Source organism: Monodon monoceros, unplaced genomic scaffold (assembly GCF_005190385.1).
Source record: "Monodon monoceros isolate NGI ecotype Baffin Bay Population unplaced genomic scaffold, NGI_Narwhal_1 Super_Scaffold_16, whole genome shotgun sequence".
NCBI lineage: Eukaryota > Metazoa > Chordata > Mammalia > Artiodactyla > Monodontidae > Monodon > Monodon monoceros.
The window spans coordinates 22369365-22393088 of NW_021703772.1; the positions used below are offsets into that span (position 1 = coordinate 22369365).

General features: G+C 36.5%; 1 protein-coding gene across 1 annotated transcript in view; it reads left to right on the forward strand.

Moving 5' to 3' along the window:
- The window catches only part of ABCA12 (ATP binding cassette subfamily A member 12), a 178547-nt gene that overhangs the window by 153014 nt on the left and 1809 nt on the right, over positions 1-23724 (forward strand). Inside the window, exons 41-52 of the mRNA XM_029225551.1 lie at positions 3265-3319; positions 3887-4064; positions 5527-5642; positions 6659-6818; positions 8031-8284; positions 10525-10729; positions 11622-11731; positions 12027-12168; positions 13090-13224; positions 15162-15265; positions 16835-16927; positions 21575-21680. Coding sequence (XP_029081384.1) covers positions 3265-3319; positions 3887-4064; positions 5527-5642; positions 6659-6818; positions 8031-8284; positions 10525-10729; positions 11622-11731; positions 12027-12168; positions 13090-13224; positions 15162-15265; positions 16835-16927; positions 21575-21680 — 1658 coding nt within the window. The remainder of the gene's footprint in view (positions 1-3264; positions 3320-3886; positions 4065-5526; positions 5643-6658; positions 6819-8030; positions 8285-10524; positions 10730-11621; positions 11732-12026; positions 12169-13089; positions 13225-15161; positions 15266-16834; positions 16928-21574; positions 21681-23724) is intronic.

Consider the following 23724-nt stretch of genomic DNA (forward strand, 5'->3'; position numbering starts at 1 on the left):
CTTTCAGTAGGATGTCTTATTGAGAGCAAAGGACATTTGTTGCCATGACGGATAATGAAAGTATAAGAACCATAGAAATGACTAGGAGGAAATGTTGCAAAGGTATGTAGGTAAGAAAAAGAGACAATGCCACTTTTGAAGGATCAGCTTTTGAAACCTATATTGAGGTTTCATTTATTATTAGTGTTCTTTACCAAGATGAAAGCAGTCTGAATCACTCTGGATCCCAGCAGGCTTGTTGTGGCCCCTACAAGTGTATTTTTAAGTTACATAGTCTAAAGAATTAAGAATTCTGGAACATAAGCTTCATATTGACCCTAAAAGGAAATGTTTTTAATTTAAAAATAAGGCTTAGCTTGAGTTATATAGAGATTAGTAGTAGTGTGCCTTCTGTTTTTTATTAACTTTTCTCATATAGGCTTATTATGAAAGTGGTAGCTTTCCACCTTCTCTGGAAGGAGTTTGTTTTCTTTCAGAAAAGAAATCCATGTCACCTTAAAATGCTTTTATTGTTTTGTATGGGATCTGCCATGATAATGTTGTCTTTAAAAATCAGCTCAGTTATTCTCCTGCCACCTCTCCCTACTACACTACCTGTTTTAAGGCACCTTTGTTGGATTCTACATGAATTGAGATTTTGCTTTAGCTGTAAAATTGATTCTCTTTGAATTTTAACATGCTAATAAAAATCTTTTAATTAGCTTTCCTTTACAATGTCAGTATCTGTTATATTCATGTGGTTCCCTCTAGTGGTTAATTTAACATGAAAGTTCTTTCTTCCCCTAGAATACAGATTTACTTGTGTTCACTAACAAATGCTACACAACCAGGCTCTTTTCCAAAAATATTGACACATTGTTCCCTCCACCCTAATGTTTATTCTTATTACATTACTAGCAGTGGTCAATGGGAAGTTACTCATTTTAGGTTTACACATGTAGAAATAACAGAAAATGTGTTCTTTTTAATGTGTATTGTATATGGGGGAAATAATTGAAATTGTAAGATTTTATTCGAGTCAATAAGCATTCATTGACTAATCGCTGTACTTAAGACATTATGCTGGATGCTGTAGAACCCACAGAAAAGATTGTGATATAGATTCCAAACCCTAATATATATACTTGATGTTTCCGCTAAAGATCTGTAAAAAAAAAAATTGGTTTAGCAGCATTTTTCATATTGGAGTAAATATATTTGTAAAGATTCCTCTGGTGAAATAGAGTATTTCTTGATTCTGAAATACAGATCAGGACTAAGAGAAATGTGTTCTCCTTGCCTATGTTATAATCCAGCAACAAGGTTTAGGTAGGGCCCAAAGAAAATTGAATCTCAGTAAAAAGAGAGCCCATTAATTTACACAAAAGATAAGAGAAGTGCATTCCCTCAATGATGTGATTAAAATTATCAGTCAAATTGATTATTGTTGCTGGTAGTTTCTTTGTTTTGATTTAACTATATATTATATTTTTTCTTCAATAAATAACAATTGCAGATTTCAACCTCAAAATATGTCACACTCTACTTGATAAAAGTTATAAATTTAAGTTAATGGAAATAATATAACTTTAGAATAATCTATAATATTTGGGTGCTATCAAAGGGCCTTAATGTCCTAATATAATGAACATATACTATGTGAGCAGTAGTGAGAAAGTTCTTGTTCAGCTTATGACTTTATAGGAAAAAGTACTTAAGGGATATCCTCACTCCTAGTTCTTTTCCAAAGTTACTCAGACAGTATAGGCTTTGCCTTCACACTGTGGCCCTTTGCAAAACTTGTCAGCCCATTTTGAGTCTGGCTAACCAGCGTCCTGTAAGGAAAGGGAGGAAAGAACCTTGCTTACACTTATACTCAGAAAGTATAACCAACCCTTGGAGATACAGATAATTCAGGACTGCATTGGAATTAAGTGACTACTTTTCTGGAGCCAGCTAGTTTCTCTGAATCATTTTGGATCTTTATGTCTCAATGAAAATCCCTCCAGAGTGGCTGAAGTTCCCAAGCTCTACTCTTGGTAGAGTTCTAGAACAATAGGCATCTCAGAAGCAGTAAAGGAGGAGAAGGGATCCTCTCAGGCTACAGTATTTCCCTACGACAGCCAATAGCACAATGAAGACGGATGGGGGTGGAAAATGTCTGTTCTTCAGGAGACCCTCATATAATTGGTCTCCCTTTGAGGTGCTTCTTTAAATGTCATGCATTTCTAAAGTGCTACTGAATACAAACATCCATATTACCAGATGGAGAGAAGTAACTGGAAAACAATGACTTAAATGTAGTAGAGGGGAAACATGCTATATAAGAAGTGTAAGTTCTTGCCCCTTCCCCCAAAATTCCATGCACAGTGTGAAAAACTGTTTTGGGCTTTTTGTGTGTGTGTGAGTACCATCAATTGTATGGCATTGATGAGACTGGCAGGGGGTGGGGGCATCATTTTCCTTTAAAAGAGTATCCCCAAAGTAAAATTCTTTAAGTGGGAAGCAGCCACACAGCACAGGGAGATTAGCTCGGTGCTTTGTGACCACCTAGAGGGGTGGGAGGGAGACGCAAGAGGGAGGAGATATGGAGATATATGTATATGTATAGCTGACTCACTTTGTTATACAGCAGAAACTAACACACCATTGTAAAGCAATTATACTCCAATAAAGATGTTTAAAAATAAATAAATAAAAATTGGTACTTTAAAAAAAAAATTTTTTAATAAATTTATTTATTTATTTTTGGCTGTGTTGGGTCTTCGTTTCTGTGCAAGGGCTTTCTCTAGTTGCGGCGAGCAGGGGCCACTCTTCATCACGGTGCACGGGCCTCTCACTGTCGCAGCCTCTCTTGTTGCAGAGGACAGGCTACAGAGGCGCAGGCTCAGTAGTTGTGGCTCACGGGCCCAGTTGCTCCGCGGCATGTGGGATCTTCCCAGACCAGGGCTCGAACCCGTGTCCCCTGCATTGGCAGGCAGATTCTCGACCACTGCGCCACCAAGGAAGCCCCCTAAAATTTTTATTGGAGTATAGTTGATTTTGTTGTGTTAGTTTCAGTGGTACAGCACAGTGAATCAGTTATACATATACATATATCCACTCTCTCATTTTTTTTTTAGATTCTTTTCCCATATAGGCCATTACAGAGTATTGAGTAGAGTTCCCTGTGCTGTACAGCAGGTTCTTATTAGTTGTCTATTTTATACATAGTACTGTGCATAAAAATTGGTATTCCCGATTAACTGAATACCTACTAATGAAAAGAACCATTTCTTCTTTAAGGTATCGTCTTGTATAGCCATCCTTATCCAGGAGTGCAAGACCAAGAACAAGCCACGTAAGCAGACATATATGGCATGACTCTTTTCTCCTTGGCTTATTGAGCCTTTGTATAAAGTGCTATAATTGGAAATCACAGTTGTATCTGAATGAATGTCAATCTAGAAGAGCTGGTAATATAAGTCACTCACGGATAAAAGGAGGTTTCTGAAAGTGTGTAGAGTGAGGTTGCCAAGTAGAGCTTGTTGACTGTAGATTCACAGAATCTCCTGCTTTTATAAGTCAAGTGCATAAGTGTTTCATCATTTCAACTTCCCTGCATAGCATTTAAGTACGATTTCTATGCTCAAGAACTGTATCTCTTGCATACACCCTGTAGCCCTTGTTGACTGAGGTTTTTCCATCAAATATCCCTAGTCACTTCAGATGCACTCAAGCTACATTTATCCCAGGGTCACAGCCAAGTCATGTAGAAGATATTATCTGGCTGCCTTGCAAGAAGACTTATTTGTGTCACAGCCAGCTCTTGCACTGTTTTGTTGATGGCTTTAGCCATGAATCTTTCTGAAAAGAAAAGAGTTCCCAAAACTTATGTGTGCTCTCCTCTCCCTATTGCTCAATGTAGAATGAGCAGCTTAATCGATATTTTAGTGGCACTCTCCATCCTGCTGGGCTACTCTGTCACCACTGCCAGCTTTGTCACCTATGTTGTACGGGAGCATCAGAACAAAGCCAAGCAGCTGCAGCACATTTCAGGCATTGGTGTCACATGCTACTGGGTAACAAACTTCATTTACGACATGGTGAGTAACTTGTGTCTTTGCAAGAAAGACAGGACCGATTTGGGTAGAAGACAGTTTTATATTTGAGATTTATTTGCCCTGGTTTGTTCAGATTATTGCCACAAAGACAATAAATTAAGAAAAAAATTGCATCAGGCTTATATTCATCCAGCAGTCGGAAGAAAGAGAAATCCACCTGCCTTGCCCTTATCTCTGTGGTCTGAGGACCTTCTCTATCAGATTCCCCAGGACATTTGTTAGAATCCAGATTGCTGGTCCTCACTCCAGACTTAAGAGGTCCCTATCTTGGGAGTGGAGCATGGAGAATATGCATTTTTAACAACCGCTCCCCCAAGTTATTTTAAGCACATCGAAGTTTGAGAACCACTACTGTGGAGAAATGGAAGCTTAGGAGCAGAATAGCCTTGCCCAGTGGTACCACATAAGCAAGCTTATAAAAATTTCATCAACTAATAGTGAAAAATTCGAAGTAGTAGCCTCTGCTGAATAACACATTAGAGATTAGTAGGGAAAATAAAGGGCGAATTTAATTGATAACTCTCTTATTTGCCTAAAATGGTTCCAAATTCAGATGGTTTTTCTTGACTCCAAATGTGTCAGTATGGCCAAAAGCCCAGGATGGGTATGTATTTGCCTGGAGATTATGGTGAAATTGTCATTGGCTTGCAGGGTTGGAGAGTAATCAACTGCCTATCCGTTTGGTTAATGTATCCAGTGAGGTCTGAAATGCGATTGTTGTAGAAGTCAAATCTAAAAAAAAATGGTAATGATTCCTCTGGACTTAATAGGAGCTTTAATATGTCAAGAAAGCTTAAAGTACACACTTCTGTGAAGGGCTACTTACTACTTAGATTCTGGTTCTCATTCCAATTTTAGGAGATTTTCCTCCCTAATTAAATTCCCATCTCTTTCATTGTGTACATCTTGCTGCAAACCCTCAGCATTTACTCTATCTGCTTGCCGATGAAACACTGAATCCTTTGTTCATATCCTTGTGATTCTAAGAATGTGTGGTACCCACTGCCCTGCTGTTTTGCGCAGAGTGGCTCACACTGATAACCAAGCCTTAGAAATCAACCATCTGAGAGAGTTCTAGCACTCAAAATAAAATCAATACTTGGAGGGCTGAATAGAATACAAAGATACCTGGCTGTCTTATCTTTCTCACTGAACCTTTGTCACCAAATGATCCCAAGTCTCAAAGCCTGGAGGGAGGAGCACCAGGGACTCTGAGAATCTCTATAAAGATGGAGACTGGCTTGACCTCCTATTGCAGGAGACAAATTCTAGAGTGAAATCAATGTAAAATGAACTGAATGTTACAAGCAACAAGAGCATAGATAAAACTTCATTTCTTCAAGTGTTTCTAGTTCAGTTTGTTACAGTTTTAAACTAGATGGGCTATTGATTTTTTAAAAAAATATTTGCCATGTATTAAACATAGTTTTACATATTCCCATAGGCCTTCTATTTGGTGCCTGTAGCATTTTCAGTTGGTGTCATTGCGATTTTCAAGTTACCTGCCTTCTACAGTGAAAACAACCTAAGCGCTGTATCTCTCCTACTTCTGTTGTTTGGGTAAGCTGCAGTGAAAGAATTAACAGAATTAAATGCTCCTAGATACAAACAGGACCTAAATCTCATTAGCTAATTTACAATTGTCTTGGGGTTTCATTAGCCATGAGTAATGATTAACAATACATTACACCTGCTAGTCCATAGTTTGTAAAGTGTAATACTTGTGAAAATTAATGTTGTTGTTGTTAACAGAATACCTATCATTAATGAGCACTTACTGGGTGCTGTCACACTTAACAATTTACACATGTAATTTAATTTACATAAAAATGGAGGCCTTAGAATGATCAGAAAAATGTGTATATATGTATGAATTTATGTATTCACAAGTTGTGAGTATATATAAATATATAAGGCATTAAAAAGTAAATATATTCATGTATATTTATTTTTATTTTTATCGATGCCTAAGAACACACATAATATCGTTTCTGAATTAGGGTAATTAATACAGGTAATACAGTTTGATATAACCAATACTTATCGTAGCAGTTCTTTCCGCCCTGAATGAATGGGTAGTGTCCATTTAGTTAGCAATTGCAGCTAATGAAGGATCTCTCTGTCTCTAGTTGTACTTCATTACCCCAAAGGTCGCTCAAGTATTTGCTCAAAACAGGACATGCAGCCTCTAAGCATACTCTCTCTGCTTAGCTAGCTTACAATGTTGTTATTTTCTCAACTTTAAATTATAAGATATATCTATTACACTCACATTTCTGAGCCAAAAAAAAATGTCTTGCCTGGGTGGGGTAACACCATCTCTAGGAAAAATTAATTTGTAATTGTAATGACTACTCAAGATTCCTTAAAAGACCTTTACTGTCATTTAAAAAGCGTGCTTCACTTTTTTTTTTTTTTGGCTGTTGTTAAAAAGAGGGATAAAAGAGAGATCTAACTACAAGGCTTGACAACTGATCTCTAATGTTTATTTTCACTTTGGAACACTATCGAAGTTATTTATTTAGTAAAAGAATAATTACGGCATGATTTTAATTCTTAGTGTTATTAACATAAAGGTATGCCACATTTTCTTGGATGTACCTGCTGGCTGGGCTCTTCCATGAAACAGGAGTGGCTTTCATCACTTATGTCTGCATCAACCTTTTTCTTGGCATCAATTCCATTGTTTCCCTGTCGGTGGTGTACTTCCTTTCCAAGGAAAGGCCTAATGATATGGTAAGGTCCTTTATTAGTCTGCTAAACTTCAGTTATTGGATCAAATGCTTCAACATGTTCCAAGGTGGAAAGATTTTCTGTATCTTGCATTCTCTAAATAGAATAGGGGCATTTCATTTGATTCTATTAAATATAGTAGAGGGGAAACTATGGCGTTTTAAAATTCTTTTTAGGTTCCATCTAGGTTAATGTCTATGATTATATTTACGCAGTGTCAAAACTATTGACATTTGATAGGGCTTGAGTAGGTAAATGGAGATACATTCAGTCAGATACCTTGTATGGCCCTACAAAAATCATGCAAACAATTGGTCAGCTAAACTTTTTACTCATTAACAAATTGTTATGGTATGGTAGGGACAAGGACAGTGGCTTAGTTATATGACTATGGGTTAAGATTCATTTGAGCATCCATAGAGAAAAAACCTGATTCATTCCCTTTCAGTCATGTATTGGAGTCTACTTCATTGTAAGCATCACTTTCTGTTCAGAACTAACAGTCATGATTGGTGACAAGGGAAGCCCTACCAGTGCTGGGCAATTGAATGGAAAAGAATAGAAAGAAAATGAAGTGAGGAATAGACAGGCACACTCAGTGCTGGACAACTGAATGGAAAAAGAATAGAAAGAGTATGAAGTGAGGACTAGACAAGCACGCTCCAGGAGGAAGAAGAAAATCCATGAGGTGCAAGTGGTTGGTCCCAAGTGTGAATAACGTGAAAATGAGCCATATGCTCCTCGTTGAGATACGTTGTCTCTCCTTCCGTATCATTTTACCATTTTATTCCCTCTTCTAGTAGGAATTACCTTAGGTTCTGAAACTTTACTGTACTAAATCCCTCCTTTACTCAGGCACCTACCCATAGATACTCTGTCAGACCCTAGCACCCTGGCTGTTACTACATTCCTAGGACCTAAGGCAGGTCTAGAAGTGATTCTGCCCCCAGGGTTTGGCCTGACACCTTAGACCATCTTAAAAAAAATATATATATATATATATATATATATAATCCTTTTTGGCTTGTATTTTAGTAATAAATCTCCACCATTTGGTTATAGTAAATGTTTATATGTAAATTCAGTATGCATGTGAAACAATTGCCTATCTAGATAAGCTTCTCAGGTTTCAATATTTATCTACATCTAGTTTCAATTTTTTTCAATTTGTTGGAAGGCTAACACTGAGCTTTATTTTTATTTCTTTTATTTCAGACTTTAGAACTTATTTCTGAAACCCTCAAGCGCATTTTCCTGATTTTCCCGCAGTTCTGTTTTGGCTATGGTTTGATTGAACTTTCTCAACAACAGTCGGTCCTAGACTTCTTAAAAGCATATGGAGTGGAGTATCCAAGTGAAACCTTTGAGATGGATAAACTAGGTGCAATGTTTGTGGCTTTGGTTTCTCAAGGAACCATGTTCTTTTTCTTGCGACTTTTAATCAATGAGTGGCTAATAAATAAACTCAGGTAAATACAGTGAAAACAGTGTTTGACATCCATGACAAAACTCAATTCAAAATATTCAGAGAGGGCTTCCCTGGTGGCGCAGTGGTTGAGAGTCCACCTGCCGATGCAGGGGACACGGGTTCGTGCCCTGGTCCGGGAAGATCCCACATGCTGCGGAGCAGCTGGGCCCGTGAGCCATGGCCGCTGAGCCTGCGCGTCCGGAGCCTGTGCTCTGCAACGGGAGAGGCCACAACAGTGAGAGGCCCGCGTACCGCAAAAAAAAAAAAAAAAAATATTCAGAGAGGGGTCAGTAGTCTAAGCTTTTCAATCAGTAATATGGAAATGTTTTGCTCAAAAAACTTTTAAAAATTGTAGCATAATTCACAATCTACTTAATTCAGTAAATAGTTATCAAACCTTACTGTGGCTCTGCAAGTATTGTAAAGTGAGGGAGTAAAATTAAATAAGCACAATTGTTAGCCTCCAAGAGATCAAGATTCAGTGGTAGAGAGAAAATATGTACATAAACAAAAGATGTAGTCTTTGAGTTGTGTTTGGAAGGATAGAAAGTAGAAGTGGGGAAAGAGAATTGAGTATGTAGAATATTAGCAATGGATTTGGGAAAAGAAGATTGAGTAAAGTGAGGACAAAATCATAAATAAAAATACACATACCACTGACCCAACAATTCTAGGAATTTTTCCAATAGATATGCTAACACATATGCAGAATTGTGTATGTATAAAGTTATTCATCATAGCAAAACAATTCCTAATAGCAAAAGAATGAAAACAACCTAAATGTCCTTCATTTGGGAGCTGGTTAAATGAATTATATGTATAATTTATCAATGAAACACTATGCAGCCATTAGAATGATGCAGTTCACTATGTAATGTTTGGGATTACTTCTAATATTTATTAAGTGAGAAATGCAAGTTCAGAACTATAAATGAAGTGTATTACAATTTGAGTTTTAAAAAAGGAATATATATTACTTATGCATACATATGCATAGATTATTTCTAATTATGAGTGCCTCTGTTAAAAAACTGTATATGGTTGAAGGAGACTTACTTTTCACTAAATATTCTTCAGTACCATTTTAATTTTAATACATGAAGTGCATGTATCACCTATTGAAAAATAAGATGTAAGTTAATAATAATGAAAGGAAAGATAAGAGCAAAGATAGAAAAATCTTGAGGCATATTTGAGAAATGAGTAATACAATTTGACTAGAGCATAGACTAAATGTAATGAAAGAGTAGGAGCTAAAGCATGGGGTTGGAAAATTATGGAGTCTACTGATTGGTTAAAAAGCGATAGCTTGGACTTTATTCAAGAAACAAATAGTAGCACATTCAAGGTTTTTGAACAGACACCAACAGGATCAAATGGTGCTTTAGGGGCTGTGATTTTTGTGGAGACAGTGCATACTGTAAGGGAAGAGTCAGAGACGCTGGACCAGTTTGAGGTTCTTGGATAAATCTGTGTGAAAAAAAAATGAAAGCCTGTGATGGTAATAGAAAAAGACAGAAAATCATAGATGACTGGCTGTTATAAGGCATTTCCAGGGCTAGGAGTCTGACTACGTGAGTGGATTTTGGAATGGGGATGTTTTCAAAGAAAACATCACAATTGGTATCTCTGGGGGTATCATTAAAAGAAACGGGACATTGGGAGGAAGACCTGAATTGATTTGTTGGTTTGTTTTGCTTTGGTATTCATTAGGCAAGATACTGAAGTGGGTTTGAGATTTTGTGAGTTTTCAGGACTGATAACCTTAATATATTGGCTAGATCCTAGATAAGACATTCACAGTAAAAAGACTGTAGAATAACATTCATATTGTGATGACAAAAGAAGAAATAGAGAGGATTTTAAAAAGGTGATCATTGATCATGGGCTTGTAAAATGTTGAGTCTTACTAATGACTCTAGTCTCTCTGTTAGGCAGTAACTTTCAAACCCAAACTAATTTCCTTGTTACTGAAATTAAGATTCTCACTTTTAATAGTGGATCTGTAAGCATTTAAGTCATGGAAAGCAAAAGCTGTTTCCCAAATATTATAACAAATATTGTAAAGAGCATCCATACTAATTTTTAAGTTATTTGAGTACCATAATGCATAAAAAATTTAAAAGAAACCTAGTATGTGATAGCACACTTTTAATGGAGTAAGAACTTATTAAAATATGTCAAAACTGAGTGGTACCATTTCAGAGTCATTGATGCAGAATCATTGGGCCCATTTTTTAGACGGTTCTTCAAAAAATTTCGTTCTCCACCTGTTATTGAGACAATAGTTGAAGATGAAGATGTGCGGGCTGAGAGGTTTAGAGTTGAGAATGGTGCAAATGAATATGACCTGGTCCAACTCCATCGTCTTACAAAGACCTACCACCTTATCCACAAAAAGATTATAGCTGTAAACAACATCAGCGTTGGGATACCTGCTGGGGAGGTAAGGAACAGTGTTTTGTTTCTAGCTATCCTTTGTATTGACATGGTTAAGTGACAAAAATCTTTATCTTTCCTTAATTTTTTTCTAGAAATATGAAAGTCAGCCTCTGAATATTTTGATGGATCCTATATATGTAATTTACACGTGTCTATGTGTTACTTACCCTGTAAGTCTTCATTTTGGCAGGGAGGACTCACCACACACCAAATCCTGAGCCCCCTCCCAAGTTACTATCCTCCCTGAGTGGACTTTCAGTCAAGAAGTCCATGCAGGGTGCTCTTTTCAACTCTTAGTTTCCAGGCCTCTTCAAAAGACAGCATAAAGAAATCAGTTGTCGGAAGTGAGGTACTAGAACTGCATTCATATTCACATTCTTGCTGTTTTCACAGAAGCAATAGTAAGGCAGCTTTGAAAGGAGGAGAAGAATGCGGACATTTCCCTTTTTGCCGAGCCTGACTGCAAACTAAATGCATCAGGTTTATTCTACCACATAAAGAGATTATCGCTTCAGTAGTTTATTCAGTAAAGTTGTGGTTTTGTGTGAATAATTTGAAATCTATAAATATAATTACTTCGTCAGGTTTGCATATCTGACTTGGGTATCCCATCATGTCACACAGAGATGTGCTATAATATAGTATGTAAAACAAGTCCTATGTATATGTAAAATGTTCAGATGATTAAAGGAAAAAAAGATACTTAAGTACCTAATTGTTTTAAAAGAAAAAGTTTTATCCAGTGCCAACAAAGCACTGCAATATCCATGAGTAATTCGAGTGATTTATTTTTCTTGGTAATTTATTTCACCCAAGGAGAAGAAAAGAGATATAATAGTACCATGTCTTTGGTTTGAATTAAAGTTTACATCTTTTTTTTTTCTCCCTCAAACCAGTGCTTTGGCCTTCTTGGGGTGAATGGAGCAGGAAAGACCACCATCTTCAAGATGCTGACTGGAGACATAATTCCTACAGGCGGAAACATTCTGATCAGAAATAAGATTGGGTATGAAAACAAATGCTTCAAATTACTGAACACAATATAATTAAATGAGAAAAATAATTACAATGAACTCTTTATGTTATTTTGTGGTTATATTATTAAATCCTTAGAGGAGAAACAGCTACTCGAGTGGAAATTTTTAAACCTTTAAGTATGACTATGATGGTGGGATTGTTTTTACCTCTTTTTTCCAGACTCACCAATTACGATGACCCAAATAGAGCTACCTTCCCAACATCTGGGCTAAGAGGGAAACATCTTCTGAAAGTCATTTGTGTTTTTGATTCTTTCAATTCAGGTCTCTGGCTCACGCTGACTCTGACAGCTCATTAATTGGCTACTGTCCTCAGGAAGATGCTTTGGATGACCTGGTAACCGTGGAAGAACACTTGTATTTCTATGCTAGGATACATGGAATTCCAGAAAAAGATATTAAAGAAGTGAGTATAAGTGTGAAAAACTAGTTCATTTGAAAACCATTATTATTTCTGCTTCCCACACACCCACCCTCGAGACCAAGTTGACATCTGGAAAATTATGACATTTCTCTCCTGACAGTGATAATTGAGGCAGTATTAGCTTGATTGTGTATATAATAAATGAACCTATGAACTCGACTTTAGAAACATCTTGGCCCATGTTTGTTCAGTTGTCTTTTAAAAACTATCAAATAAAGAATGACATTTGCCTTAGGCTCTGGATTGAGCCATGTTTGGTGATGACTGTATATCCTTTAGTGTTCAGATAAGTACCGAAACATAGAATTACCTACAAAATGCCCAAGTAAAATAGAATAGCTTCCAATTTGATTTTTTATATTTCTTTTTTATAATTTTTTTTTTTTTTTTGGCTGCATTGAGTCTTCTTTGCTGCATGCAGGCTTTCTCTAGTTGAGGTGAGCAGGGGCTATTCTTCGTTGTGGTGTGCAGACTTCTCATTGCGGTGGCTTCTGTTGTTGTGGAGCATGGGCTCTTGGCGCGCGGTCTTCAGTAGTTGCAGCACCTGGGATCAGTAGTTGTGGTGCGCGGGCCCCTAGAGCGCAGGCTCAGTAGTTGTGGCGCACAGGCTTAGTTGCTCCGCGGCATGTGGGATCTTCCCAGACCAGGGCTCGAACCCGTGTCCCCTGCATTGGCAGGAGGATTCTTAACCACTGTGCCACCAGGGAAGTCCCTGAACTATTAATGTTTAAGTGGACCTTTGAAAATAAACTAAAATTTATGTTGAATTTAAATGTTTTAATTTTGGGGGGAATGTATTTCTTCATTATAAAACTTTCTTTTCACAAGTAGCTCTTTTTCTGTTTAATGCTTTAAGGGTTTTGGCAAGGGAAAATCAACTTAAGTCCTCTTTTCCACCCACAGGCTGTTCATAAACTCCTTAGGAGGCTTCACCTGGAGCCCTACAAGGACAAAACTACCTCTATGTGTAGTTACGGCACAAAAAGAAAATTATCCACTGCACTGGCTTTGATAGGGAAACCTTCCATACTGTTGCTGGTAAGAGAATCATTGTGAAAAAGGCTACTACCTAATTAGAACCACATATCCAATAGTGTGTGTAACAGTTCATTATCATTATTGCAACAAACATTTACTGGGGTCTCACTATATGCTAGTTATTTTGTAAAACACTTTACATATATTGTCTCACTAAGGAATTTATATCAGATAATTTGTTGCCACAAAAATATGCCGTCAAAAATGTTTTTATCTGAAGCTATGGCTCAGTCGGTTTCAGAGGAAACATGGGAATAGGAAGTAGCTGAAACAAAGTCAGGATATTCAAATGAGTAAGTAAAATTATGACAGAATTTGATTCCCAGTTATTGAAGAAATCAGTTCTATTAGTAACTGATCAGGTGAACTAACACATTTTCCAACTTCTACCAAAAAGGAAATACACATTTGAGGACAACATGCTGTGCTAAAATGTTATTTCCTTTTTGCTTCAAAGTATGAGTTACCTAGCTTGAGAAGCAATCTTGACAATATGCCATTCTACTTTATCTGAATTTTTTGGAGGCAAGAAATACATGTCACGTTTATATTTTGATTAAGAGCTGAAAAATTAAGTTGATCACCTGGAAATATAAATTACAGTAGGAGTGACATAGCATTCTGCTCCCCAGGCCAAACACTGTGAAAAGTGTTTATTTCAGAGAAGTAAGCTTGCCCTTATTTTGGAAGATCCCCTTCACTCAAGCACTTCCAAACTCCAAAAGAGGCTTAACTATATGCAATAAAATCACCAGTTATAAATCATCACATTATTCCAGAGATTAAGTAATACAGAGGATCAAATCATTTAAACTGCCCAGATAGAGTAATGCACAACCCATCTCTCTATAATACCGGAAGCTTATAATGCATTATATCCCTGCCAATCGATGCTCATAATGGAATTCTATTGTATAAGTGTACCTTAAATTGAAGAAAACAATCCTTAGGCACCCCTGTGAGATAATAGATGTAAAGTACTTTAAAATGTTGTTAAAAGCTCTATGCAAATATTATGTATTAATGACCTGAACTAAAATCAGGCTATGAGAGAAAGATACCGTATTTTCTCTTATATATATTTACTGTAATGCCATTGTCTTCAAAAATAGGAACAGTGACGATATAACCTTTACTGTTTCCCCAAATTAACACTCATTTCTTTCTTTAAATTTAACTCCTTACTATAAAAATAAACTTCTGATGATCCTATGTATATACTTTCCATTTCAGACATATGTTTTATTTTTACCTAACCTTGACCTATAATTTGGTTTTTTAATCATCTGTCAGGGTTTATTATTGCTTGTTTAGGTTTTTCCATTGCTGCATTTCTAATTTTATGTCTGAATAATTTTTCTAAACATCGTTAACTTTAAACTGTAATTTATATCTTTCTATTTGGCAATTTCTGCAAATCTTACTTTTATTTCCCCAAGGAGTATTAAATTTCAATTAATAACATAAAACTGAAAGTACACCTCAATCATATTAACAAAAACAAATCAAATTGAATTCTCTGTGCTTCACATAACATATTATCTATCACTTACAGCCACAATTCTGCCATCAGGAGCAAGGTAGCAGCCTTGCTGATGTAGCTTCAAATATATATGTGACAATATAGTATTAAATGTAAAAATTCTTGCTTTGTCAGTAATTGAAGCAGAATATTTTCCAAAGAACTATAAGAGACAAGTGTAAAGTAAGAGTACAACTTCACTGAGACACTTTTTAAAACACATTGACAATTTTAAATGATTAATTTTGAGCTTTTTGACAGCAGCAGAAAGAAGCCTATTAAGTATAAAACAAGTTAGTCACATGACATGGAAAAGTGATTTCTGTTCTAGGCAAGTGAGATGCAATGATTCATGTAAAGAACCTCATCAAAATTTAATTAATTTGATAAATTCTTCTTGTAACTTTCTATTAAGGATGAGCCAAGCTCTGGGATGGATCCTAAATCAAAACGGCACCTCTGGAAGATCATTTCAGAAGAAGTACAGAATAAATGTGCCGTCATCCTCACTTCTCACAGGTAAACTGAGAGATGACACGATGTTAGGATGAGAGACGGGAAAGGTAATCCCGTGTAATATATACTGATAGTGAATTCCACAATTGGATTAAAGTATTTTATGTTCATAGTCAAAGGAGCCAGTCCGGAAGGTTTCATGGTGAGACTCCAGCTCCTGTGGTGGGACAGGGCCTAGGAAATCTTTTAAGAAACAAATTTCCCATAACTTGCTGCCTTCTTAATTCAACCATGCCTCCCTATTGTCTATCACGTAAAATTCAGCATTTTTCGGCTTAGTATGCAAGGCCTTTTATTATCTGGCCTCATCTAAACTTCTAGTCTTTTTTTCCTATGACACCCTCTCCTGTCTGTCAATCTGAATGACTCGTGGTTCCGTGTACACTCACTGCCCTTTCCTATCACATGCGCTTTCTTTGGCTGTGCCTTCTACTGGAATTGATCTTTTCACAAAATCTCTCCAGATTCTAATCTTACTAGTCCTTTAAGAGCTCGTTCACAAGCCTTCTCCATGAAGTAGACCCTTCCAATCAATTAGGTAAAAAAGCTACTAAAGAATTTTCTCTGTGCCTTTCTTATAAGGTCAGCCTTATATTAAGTTCATCCTTTCGTTATAATGATCATATAGTAGAAAAAGAACTAGGTATGTTTAGAATCAAGAGACTTGTTTATATCCTATATACTAGCCTTGCCCTAGCACAGTATATGTGCTGAAGCCAATCATTTAATTTCCATTAACTTTTTTTTTAACTTTTTATTTTATATTGGAGTATAGCCGATTAACAACATTGTGATAGATTCAGGTGCACAGCAAAGGGGCTCAACCATACATATACATGTATCCATTCTCCCCTGATTTCCATTAACTTTTTTTTTTTTTTTTTTTGCGGTATGCGGGCCTCTCACAGTTGTGGCCTCTCCCGTTGCGGAGCACAGGCTCCGGACGCGCAGGCTCAGCGGCCATGGCTCACGGGCCCAGCCGCTCCGCGGCATGTGGGATCTTCCCAGACCGGGGCACGAACCCGTGTCCCCTGCATCGGCAGGCGGACTCTCAACCACTGCGCCACCAGGGAAGCCCTCCATTAACTTTTGTATTAAGTGGACAGGGTGATACCTAAGATCTCCTTCAGTTATCATCGTACATGAAATTAGAATTATATAATCAAGTACAGGTTAACTAGTTATAAACACAGAAGCATAAAAGCCAACTGAATACGGAGTATAAGGCGTAATGAAAACAGCTTAGTAGTATTTTGGGAACATTTCTTACGAAATGTAGGCCTTGAGTCAAAGTTTGAAAGAGCTTAAAAGAAATACTGTGTTTGATAGAGTGGGCTATCCAGGTGAGAGAGATGGCCTCAAGTTTGAGAAGAAATAGTAATAAACCCTATGTGAAGACATTTAATTTACATGTTAAAAGATATTTTTGTTCTTCAAGGGAAAGGACATTTTAAGGAACTCAGATACTCAAACAGTATTTCTAAGGTGCCATAATGAAAAAAGTTAAGCTTATGCTCATGATCTTAAACCAATTTTCTGTGCCCAGAATACTGACATGATTCTGTCTTCCAGCATGGAAGAATGTGAAGCTCTCTGTACCAGGTTGGCCATTATGGTGAATGGAAGGTTCCAATGTATTGGATCATTGCAGCATATTAAGAGCAGGTGAGGAACAAATGTATTCTTTAACACATGGTAAAGGGTAATCAAATCTACCAGTGCTATACTCACCTTCAAGGATTATCACAGCAGCCCATCCTACAAAGAGTAGTGAAACTGGAATGGAGAAGTTAATCATTAATTTACCTTGAAGTTAAATTATAGTACTGAGAATTGAATTTTTTTTTAATTAATAACCCCAAAACCTGGAAGGCCTAAAAGCTAATAATAATATCATTATTATTATTATTATTCCCCAACCAAAATACTCTCAGGAAGCAGTTTCAACAGTTATCTTAGTGACAAATGACAATGAAAACACGACAATCCAAAACCTATGGGATGCAGCAAAAGCAGTTCTAAGAGGGAAGTTTATAGCTATACAAGCCTACCTCAAAAAACAAGAAAAATCTCAAATAAACAATCTAACCTGACACCTAACGGAACTAGAGAAAGAAGAACAAACAAAATCCAAAGTTAGCAGAAGGAAAGAAATAAAGACCAGAGCAGAAATAAATGAAATAGAAACAAAGAAAAGCAATAGAAAAGATCAATAAAACTAAACGCTGGTTCTTTGAATAGATAAACAAAACTGATGAACTATTAGCCAGACTCATCAAGAAAAAGAGGGAGTGGACTCAAATCAATAAATTTAGAAATGAAAAAGGAGATGTTACAACAGACACCGTGGAAATCCAAAGCATACTAAGGGAATACTACAAGCAACTCTGTCCAATAAAATGGATAACCTGGAAGAAATGGACAAATTCTTAGAAAGGCATAACCTTCCAAGACTGGAAAAGGAAGAAATAGAATATATGAACAGACCAGTCACAAGTAATGAAATTGAAACTGTGATTAAAACTCTTCCAACAAACAAAAGTCCAGGACCGGATGGCTTCACAGGTGAATTCCATCAAACATTTAGAGAAAAGCTCTTCACAGGTGACTTCTATCAAACATTTACAGAAAAGCTAACACCCATCCTTCTCAAACTCCTCCAAAAAATTGCAGAGGAAGGAACACTCCCAAACTCATTCTACAAGGCCACCATCACCCTGATACCAAAACCAGACAAAGATACTACAAAAAAAGAAAATTACAGACCAATATCACTGATGAATATAGATGCAAAAATCCTCAACAAAATACTAGCAAACAGAATCCAACAACACATTAAAAGGATCATACACCATAATCAAGTGGGATTTATCCCAGGGATGCAAGGATTCTTTAGTATACGCAAATCAATCGATGTGATACACCATATTAACAAAGTGAAGGATACAAACCATATGATCATCTCAATAGATGCAGAAAAAGCTTTTGACAAAATTCAACACCGATTTATGATAAAAACTCTCCAGAAAGTGGGCATAGAGGGAACCTACTTCAACATAATAAAGTCCGTATACGACAAATCCACAGCAAACATCATTCTCAATGGTGAAAAACTGAAAGCATTTTCTCTAAGATCAGGAACAAGACAAGGATGTCCACTCTCACCACTATTATTCAACATAATTTTGGAAGTCCTAGCCATGGCAATCAGAGGAGAAAAAGAAATAAAAGGAATAGAAATTGGAAAAGAAGAAGTAAAACTGTCACTGTTTGCAGATGACGTGATACTATACATAGAGAATCCTAAAGATGCCAGCAGAAAACTACTAGAGCTAATCAATGAATTTGGTAAAGTTGCAGGATACAAAATTAATGCACAGAAATCTCTTGCATTCCTGTACACTAATGATGAAAAATCTGAAAGAGAAATTAAGGAAACACTCCCATTTACCATTGCAACAAAATGAATAAAATACCTAGGAATAAACCTACCTAGGGAGACAAAAGACCTGTATGCAGAAAACTATAAGGCACTGATAAAAGAAATTAAAGATTATACCAACAGATGGAGAGATATACCATGTTCTTGGATTGGAAGAATCAATATTGTGAAAATGACTATACTACCCAAAGCAATCTACAGATTCAATGCAATCCCTATCAAATTAACAATGGCACTTTTTACAGAACTAGAACAAAAAATCTTAAAATTTGTATGGAGACACAAAAGACCCTGAATAGCCAAAGCAGTCCTGAGGGAAAAAAGATGGAGCTGGAGGAATCAGACTCCCCGACTTCAGACTATACTACAAAGCTACAGTAATCAAGACAATATGGCACTGGCACAAAAACAGAAACATAGATCAATGGAACAAGATAGAAAGCCCAGAGATAAACCCATGCACCTATGGTCAACTAATCTATGACAAAGGAGGCAAGGATATACAATGGAGAAAAGACAGTCTCTTCAGTAAGTGGTGCTGGGAAAACTGGACAGCTACATGTAAAAGAGTGAAATTAGAACACTTCCTAACACCATACACAAAAATAAACTCAAAATGGATTCGAGACCTAAATGTAAGACAGGCTGCTATAAAACTCTTAGAGGAAAACATAGAAAGAACACTCTTTGACATAAATCACAGCAAGATCTTTTTTGATCCACCTCCTAGAGTAATGGAAATAAAAACAAAAATAAACAAATGGGACCTAATGAAACTTCAAAGCCTTTGCACAGCAAAGGAAACCATAAACAAGACAAAAAGACAATCCCCAGAATGGGAGAAAATATTTGCAAACGAATCAACGGACAAAGGATTAATCTCCAAAGTATATAAACAGCTCATGCAGCTCAATATTAAAGAAACAAACAACCCAATCCAAAAATGGGCAGAAAACCTAAATAGACATTTCTCCAAAGAAGACATACAGATGGCCAAGAAGCACGTGAAAAGCTGCTCAACGTCACTAATTATTAGAGAAATGCAAAGCAAAACTACAGTGAGGTATCACCTCACACCAGTTGGAATGGGCATCATCAGAAAATCTACAAACAACAAATGCTGGAGAGGGTGTGGAGAAAAGGGAACCCTCTTGTTTTATTAGTGGGAATGTAAATTGATACAGCCTCTATGGAGAACAGTGTGGAGGTTCCTTAGAAAACTAAAAATAGAACTACCATATGATCCAGCAATCCCACTACTGGGCACATACCCAGAGAAAACCATAATTCAAAAAGACACATGCACCCCAGTGTTCACTGCAGCACTATTCACAATAGCCACGTCATGGAAGCAACACAAATGCCCATCGACAGACGAATGTATAAAGAAGATGTGGCACATATATACAATGGAATATTACTCAGCCATAAAATGGAACGAAATTGAGTCATTTGTTTAGATGTGGATGGATCTAGAGACTGTCATACAGAGTGAAATAAGTCAGAAAGAGAAAAACACTAACGCATGTATGTGGAACCTAGAAAAATGGTACAGATGAACCAGTTTTCAGGGCAGAGGTTGAGACACAGATGTAGAGAACAAATGTATGGACACCAAGCGGGGAAAGCCGCGTGGGGGCAGGGATGGTGGTGTGCTGAATTGGGCGATTGGGATTGACATGTATACACTGATGTGTATAAAATTGATGACTAATAAGAATCTGCTGTATACAAAAATAAATAAAAGATAATTCAAAAATTCAAAGACAAAAAAAAAGTAAATGACAGGACTTCCCTGGTGGCGCAGTGGTTAAGAATCTGCCTGCCAATGCAGGGCACACGGGTTCGAGCCCTGGTCCGGAAAGATCCCACATGCCGCCACGCAACTAAGCCTGTGCGCCACAACTACTGAGCCTGTGGTCTGGAGCCGGCAAGCCACAAATACTGAAGCCCGTGCTCCTAGAGCCCGAGCTCCGCAACAAGAGAAGCCACCGCAATGAGAAGCCCACACACACACACACACAAAAAAAAGTTATCTTGTTAACAAATTAGACCTTGACAAGTACATGAAGGCATCGATTTTTATCTAGAATGTTCATTTGCCATTTGAACAGGCTTTCAGCAAGCTATTTAACATTTTTACTACATTCAAAACCTTTTCACCAAAAATACCTTGGGGAGATGTGCATAAATATCATACTATCAAATTAAAATTAAATTAATATTTTTATGTTTATCATAGTGCATATGCATTTATACATGTCCATGTTAATCTTCCAACATCATGACATTACTTTATACCTTTGTCTGTACAACAGCTTGGCTTTCTTATAAGACAATATTAACCAAGATAAGAAAAAAGGATGAAAAAGGCCTTATATGTTGTTCCCAGAGAGTCTGTTGTGACTTGTTTACAAACTCTATTTTTGGTGCAAACTGTTAGCTAGTATATTGATTTATTATTTATTTTTAGAACCCCAGTGATTTTAATCTTTACGATTGACATCAAATCTCCAATAACTTGCCTTTAAAGATTCTCTTCGCTTTAAATTGGAAAGTATGTAGCTCCAGGAATTTACATCAATTACCAATTCATGCATGCCAAAGAAAGCCAGGATTTTGTATTTTCTTTCTAATGCAACTTTTGTCCAAAGGATCTGACTTTGTATAGTGGTAGAAATAAATAAAAAGTAATAGCAGTGTACTATTTCCAGTTTGCAACAGGCCCTGAACTTTTATAGCAAAATGATAGTCTTCATATAGGAAAAGGGGCTATCATGGTCAGCTTGGGTCCTGTTTCACTATCTAGAATTCCAAAGGAGCTATTTCAGCAAAACATAACTCACACTGTATTTTGCACTTCTTTCTAGGTTTGGACGAGGATTTACCGTCAAGGTTCACGTGAAGAATGTCAAAGTGAGCATGGAGCCCCTCACAAGGTTCATGCAACTTCACTTTCCTAAAACATACTTAAAAGTAAGAGATTGACTGGTTTTGATAGCTATAATCTAATATCGTAGTGGATGTTTGTCATTTTCAAGCTGACCATAGCTTTGTTATTCATCAATATATATTTATTAGTTCAAGAAGATACTCTGAAGCACACTTAGTATTAACAGATAAAATCTTCAAATTAGTTATATATTTTTGTAGCTACTTAAGACTAACATAGTCCTCTTACATACCTTCATTTCTTCCTCACAAAGGCTTTATGACCGTATTGTATTACTTTTCAGGTTGTATGCTTAACTAGATTATTAGTTACATATGTTAGGGAATTGAGGAATGACAGATACATATGACCAAGGGCATTTCTTCTAAGAAAAAAAAAATTACAAAGTTCCAGAATGTCACAGCTAGAAGAGATTATCTCCTTTGCTTTCCTCACTTGAAAGATAAGCCCACAAAGTTTTGAGCAGAATTGCTTGGAAATCAAGTTCTTAAATCGCACACTACTTGAAACATTGCTCAATTAATTTCATCTTACATATACATATCAACAGGATGGACACACACAGCTATATACATATAAATCTCACATAGTACATATTTAAATGCACTTGACAAAAAAATTATCATTGTAACATCTTTGATGTGCAGGTAATTGATATAAGATGATTATAGCAAGTGATTGTTTTTAAACGGAAGTCAGGTGTGGAATGATGAACAGAAATTGGAAGACTTGGGCTGAGGTCCAGCTCTGCCTATGTGATTTCCAGCAAGACATTTAAAGTCTCTGAGCCTCGTATTCCTATTTTACAAATACTGTTGATATCTACTTCACAAGACTGGTGTGAGAACTAAATGATAAAATGTCCACAAAGATGCTTCATAAACTGTCAGGCACCATATTAACGTGAAGTGATTTTGGAGAGCAAAATAGAGTTCATTTTTAAAAACATCTTTTATCTCTACAAAATACCTTTGCCTCAACCTCTGATTCTTATCAAAGTCCATTTTCTATCATCTAAATTAAAATCAAATTTAAAAATTAAAGGACACTTTTTTTTTCTTTTTTGCACAAACCACGTTGGTCATAGTACTTCTTCTTTCAGTGAACTTCTGGGTTGAAATCTGTGTTTATTCACTGAGTGATGAGATTACATTTGCCCTGGTCTGTTCTTCAGGGGACTAGCGCTATACAAGACAAGTGCAGTGATGATAAAAGTTTGATTACTTCCTAAGCAGACCATTCTCTACAAGTATGTGATGGTTTCTAGATCTCTAAAAGGGAAATAACCAAACAACAATTTGGGAGTAAAAATAAGTATCAATAAGATAGCCTGATTGCACTGACAGGTGTGATGTAAACACAAATCAATGAGAGGGGCTAGACAGCGAGCAAAGGAGTGAGAAGAGGGGTTTCCAGTAACGCAGGTCTGGAATACCAGGCTGCAATATACAATCTTGATCTGATCAATATAGGTTACAGGGATTGTTTATGGAGTAAAAAAAACATCTTGACCAAACTAGTGTTTAGGAAAGATTATCCTAGCTACTTTGTGCCAGAACACGAGTGTATATGGTTTCTAAGCTGAAGAGGCTGTTGCAATAACTCAGATGTGGAGTGATGAGCAGCAAGTTAATAAAATTGATGGTGCAGATAGAGAGGAAAGGTTACATTTGAGAGTTATTTTAGAGGAAAAATAAATAAGATATGATAATTGATGAAATATGCAGAAAAGCAAGATGTTGAAGATACTCCAAGGAAATAAGAATAGATTACTAAATTGATGGTGATACTACAGACTAAATAAACTGAAAAGTATTTTAGAGTGAGTTAAGAAAGAATGTAGCATTATTTGAATGAGGTTTCTCAGAGACAGTGCTTTTGAAATCTGGCAATTATAGCCAATATAAATTGAACAGCTAATCCTTAGCCTTTTAGAACAATTTTAACATTAAAAAAAAATGAAACTTCTAAAAGTTATCTCTGAAAACGCTTATGTGAGCTAAGCGTAATCTGACATAGGCAATACCATTCCACAATATTTTTTCCTAGGCAAGACTATAATGTCTT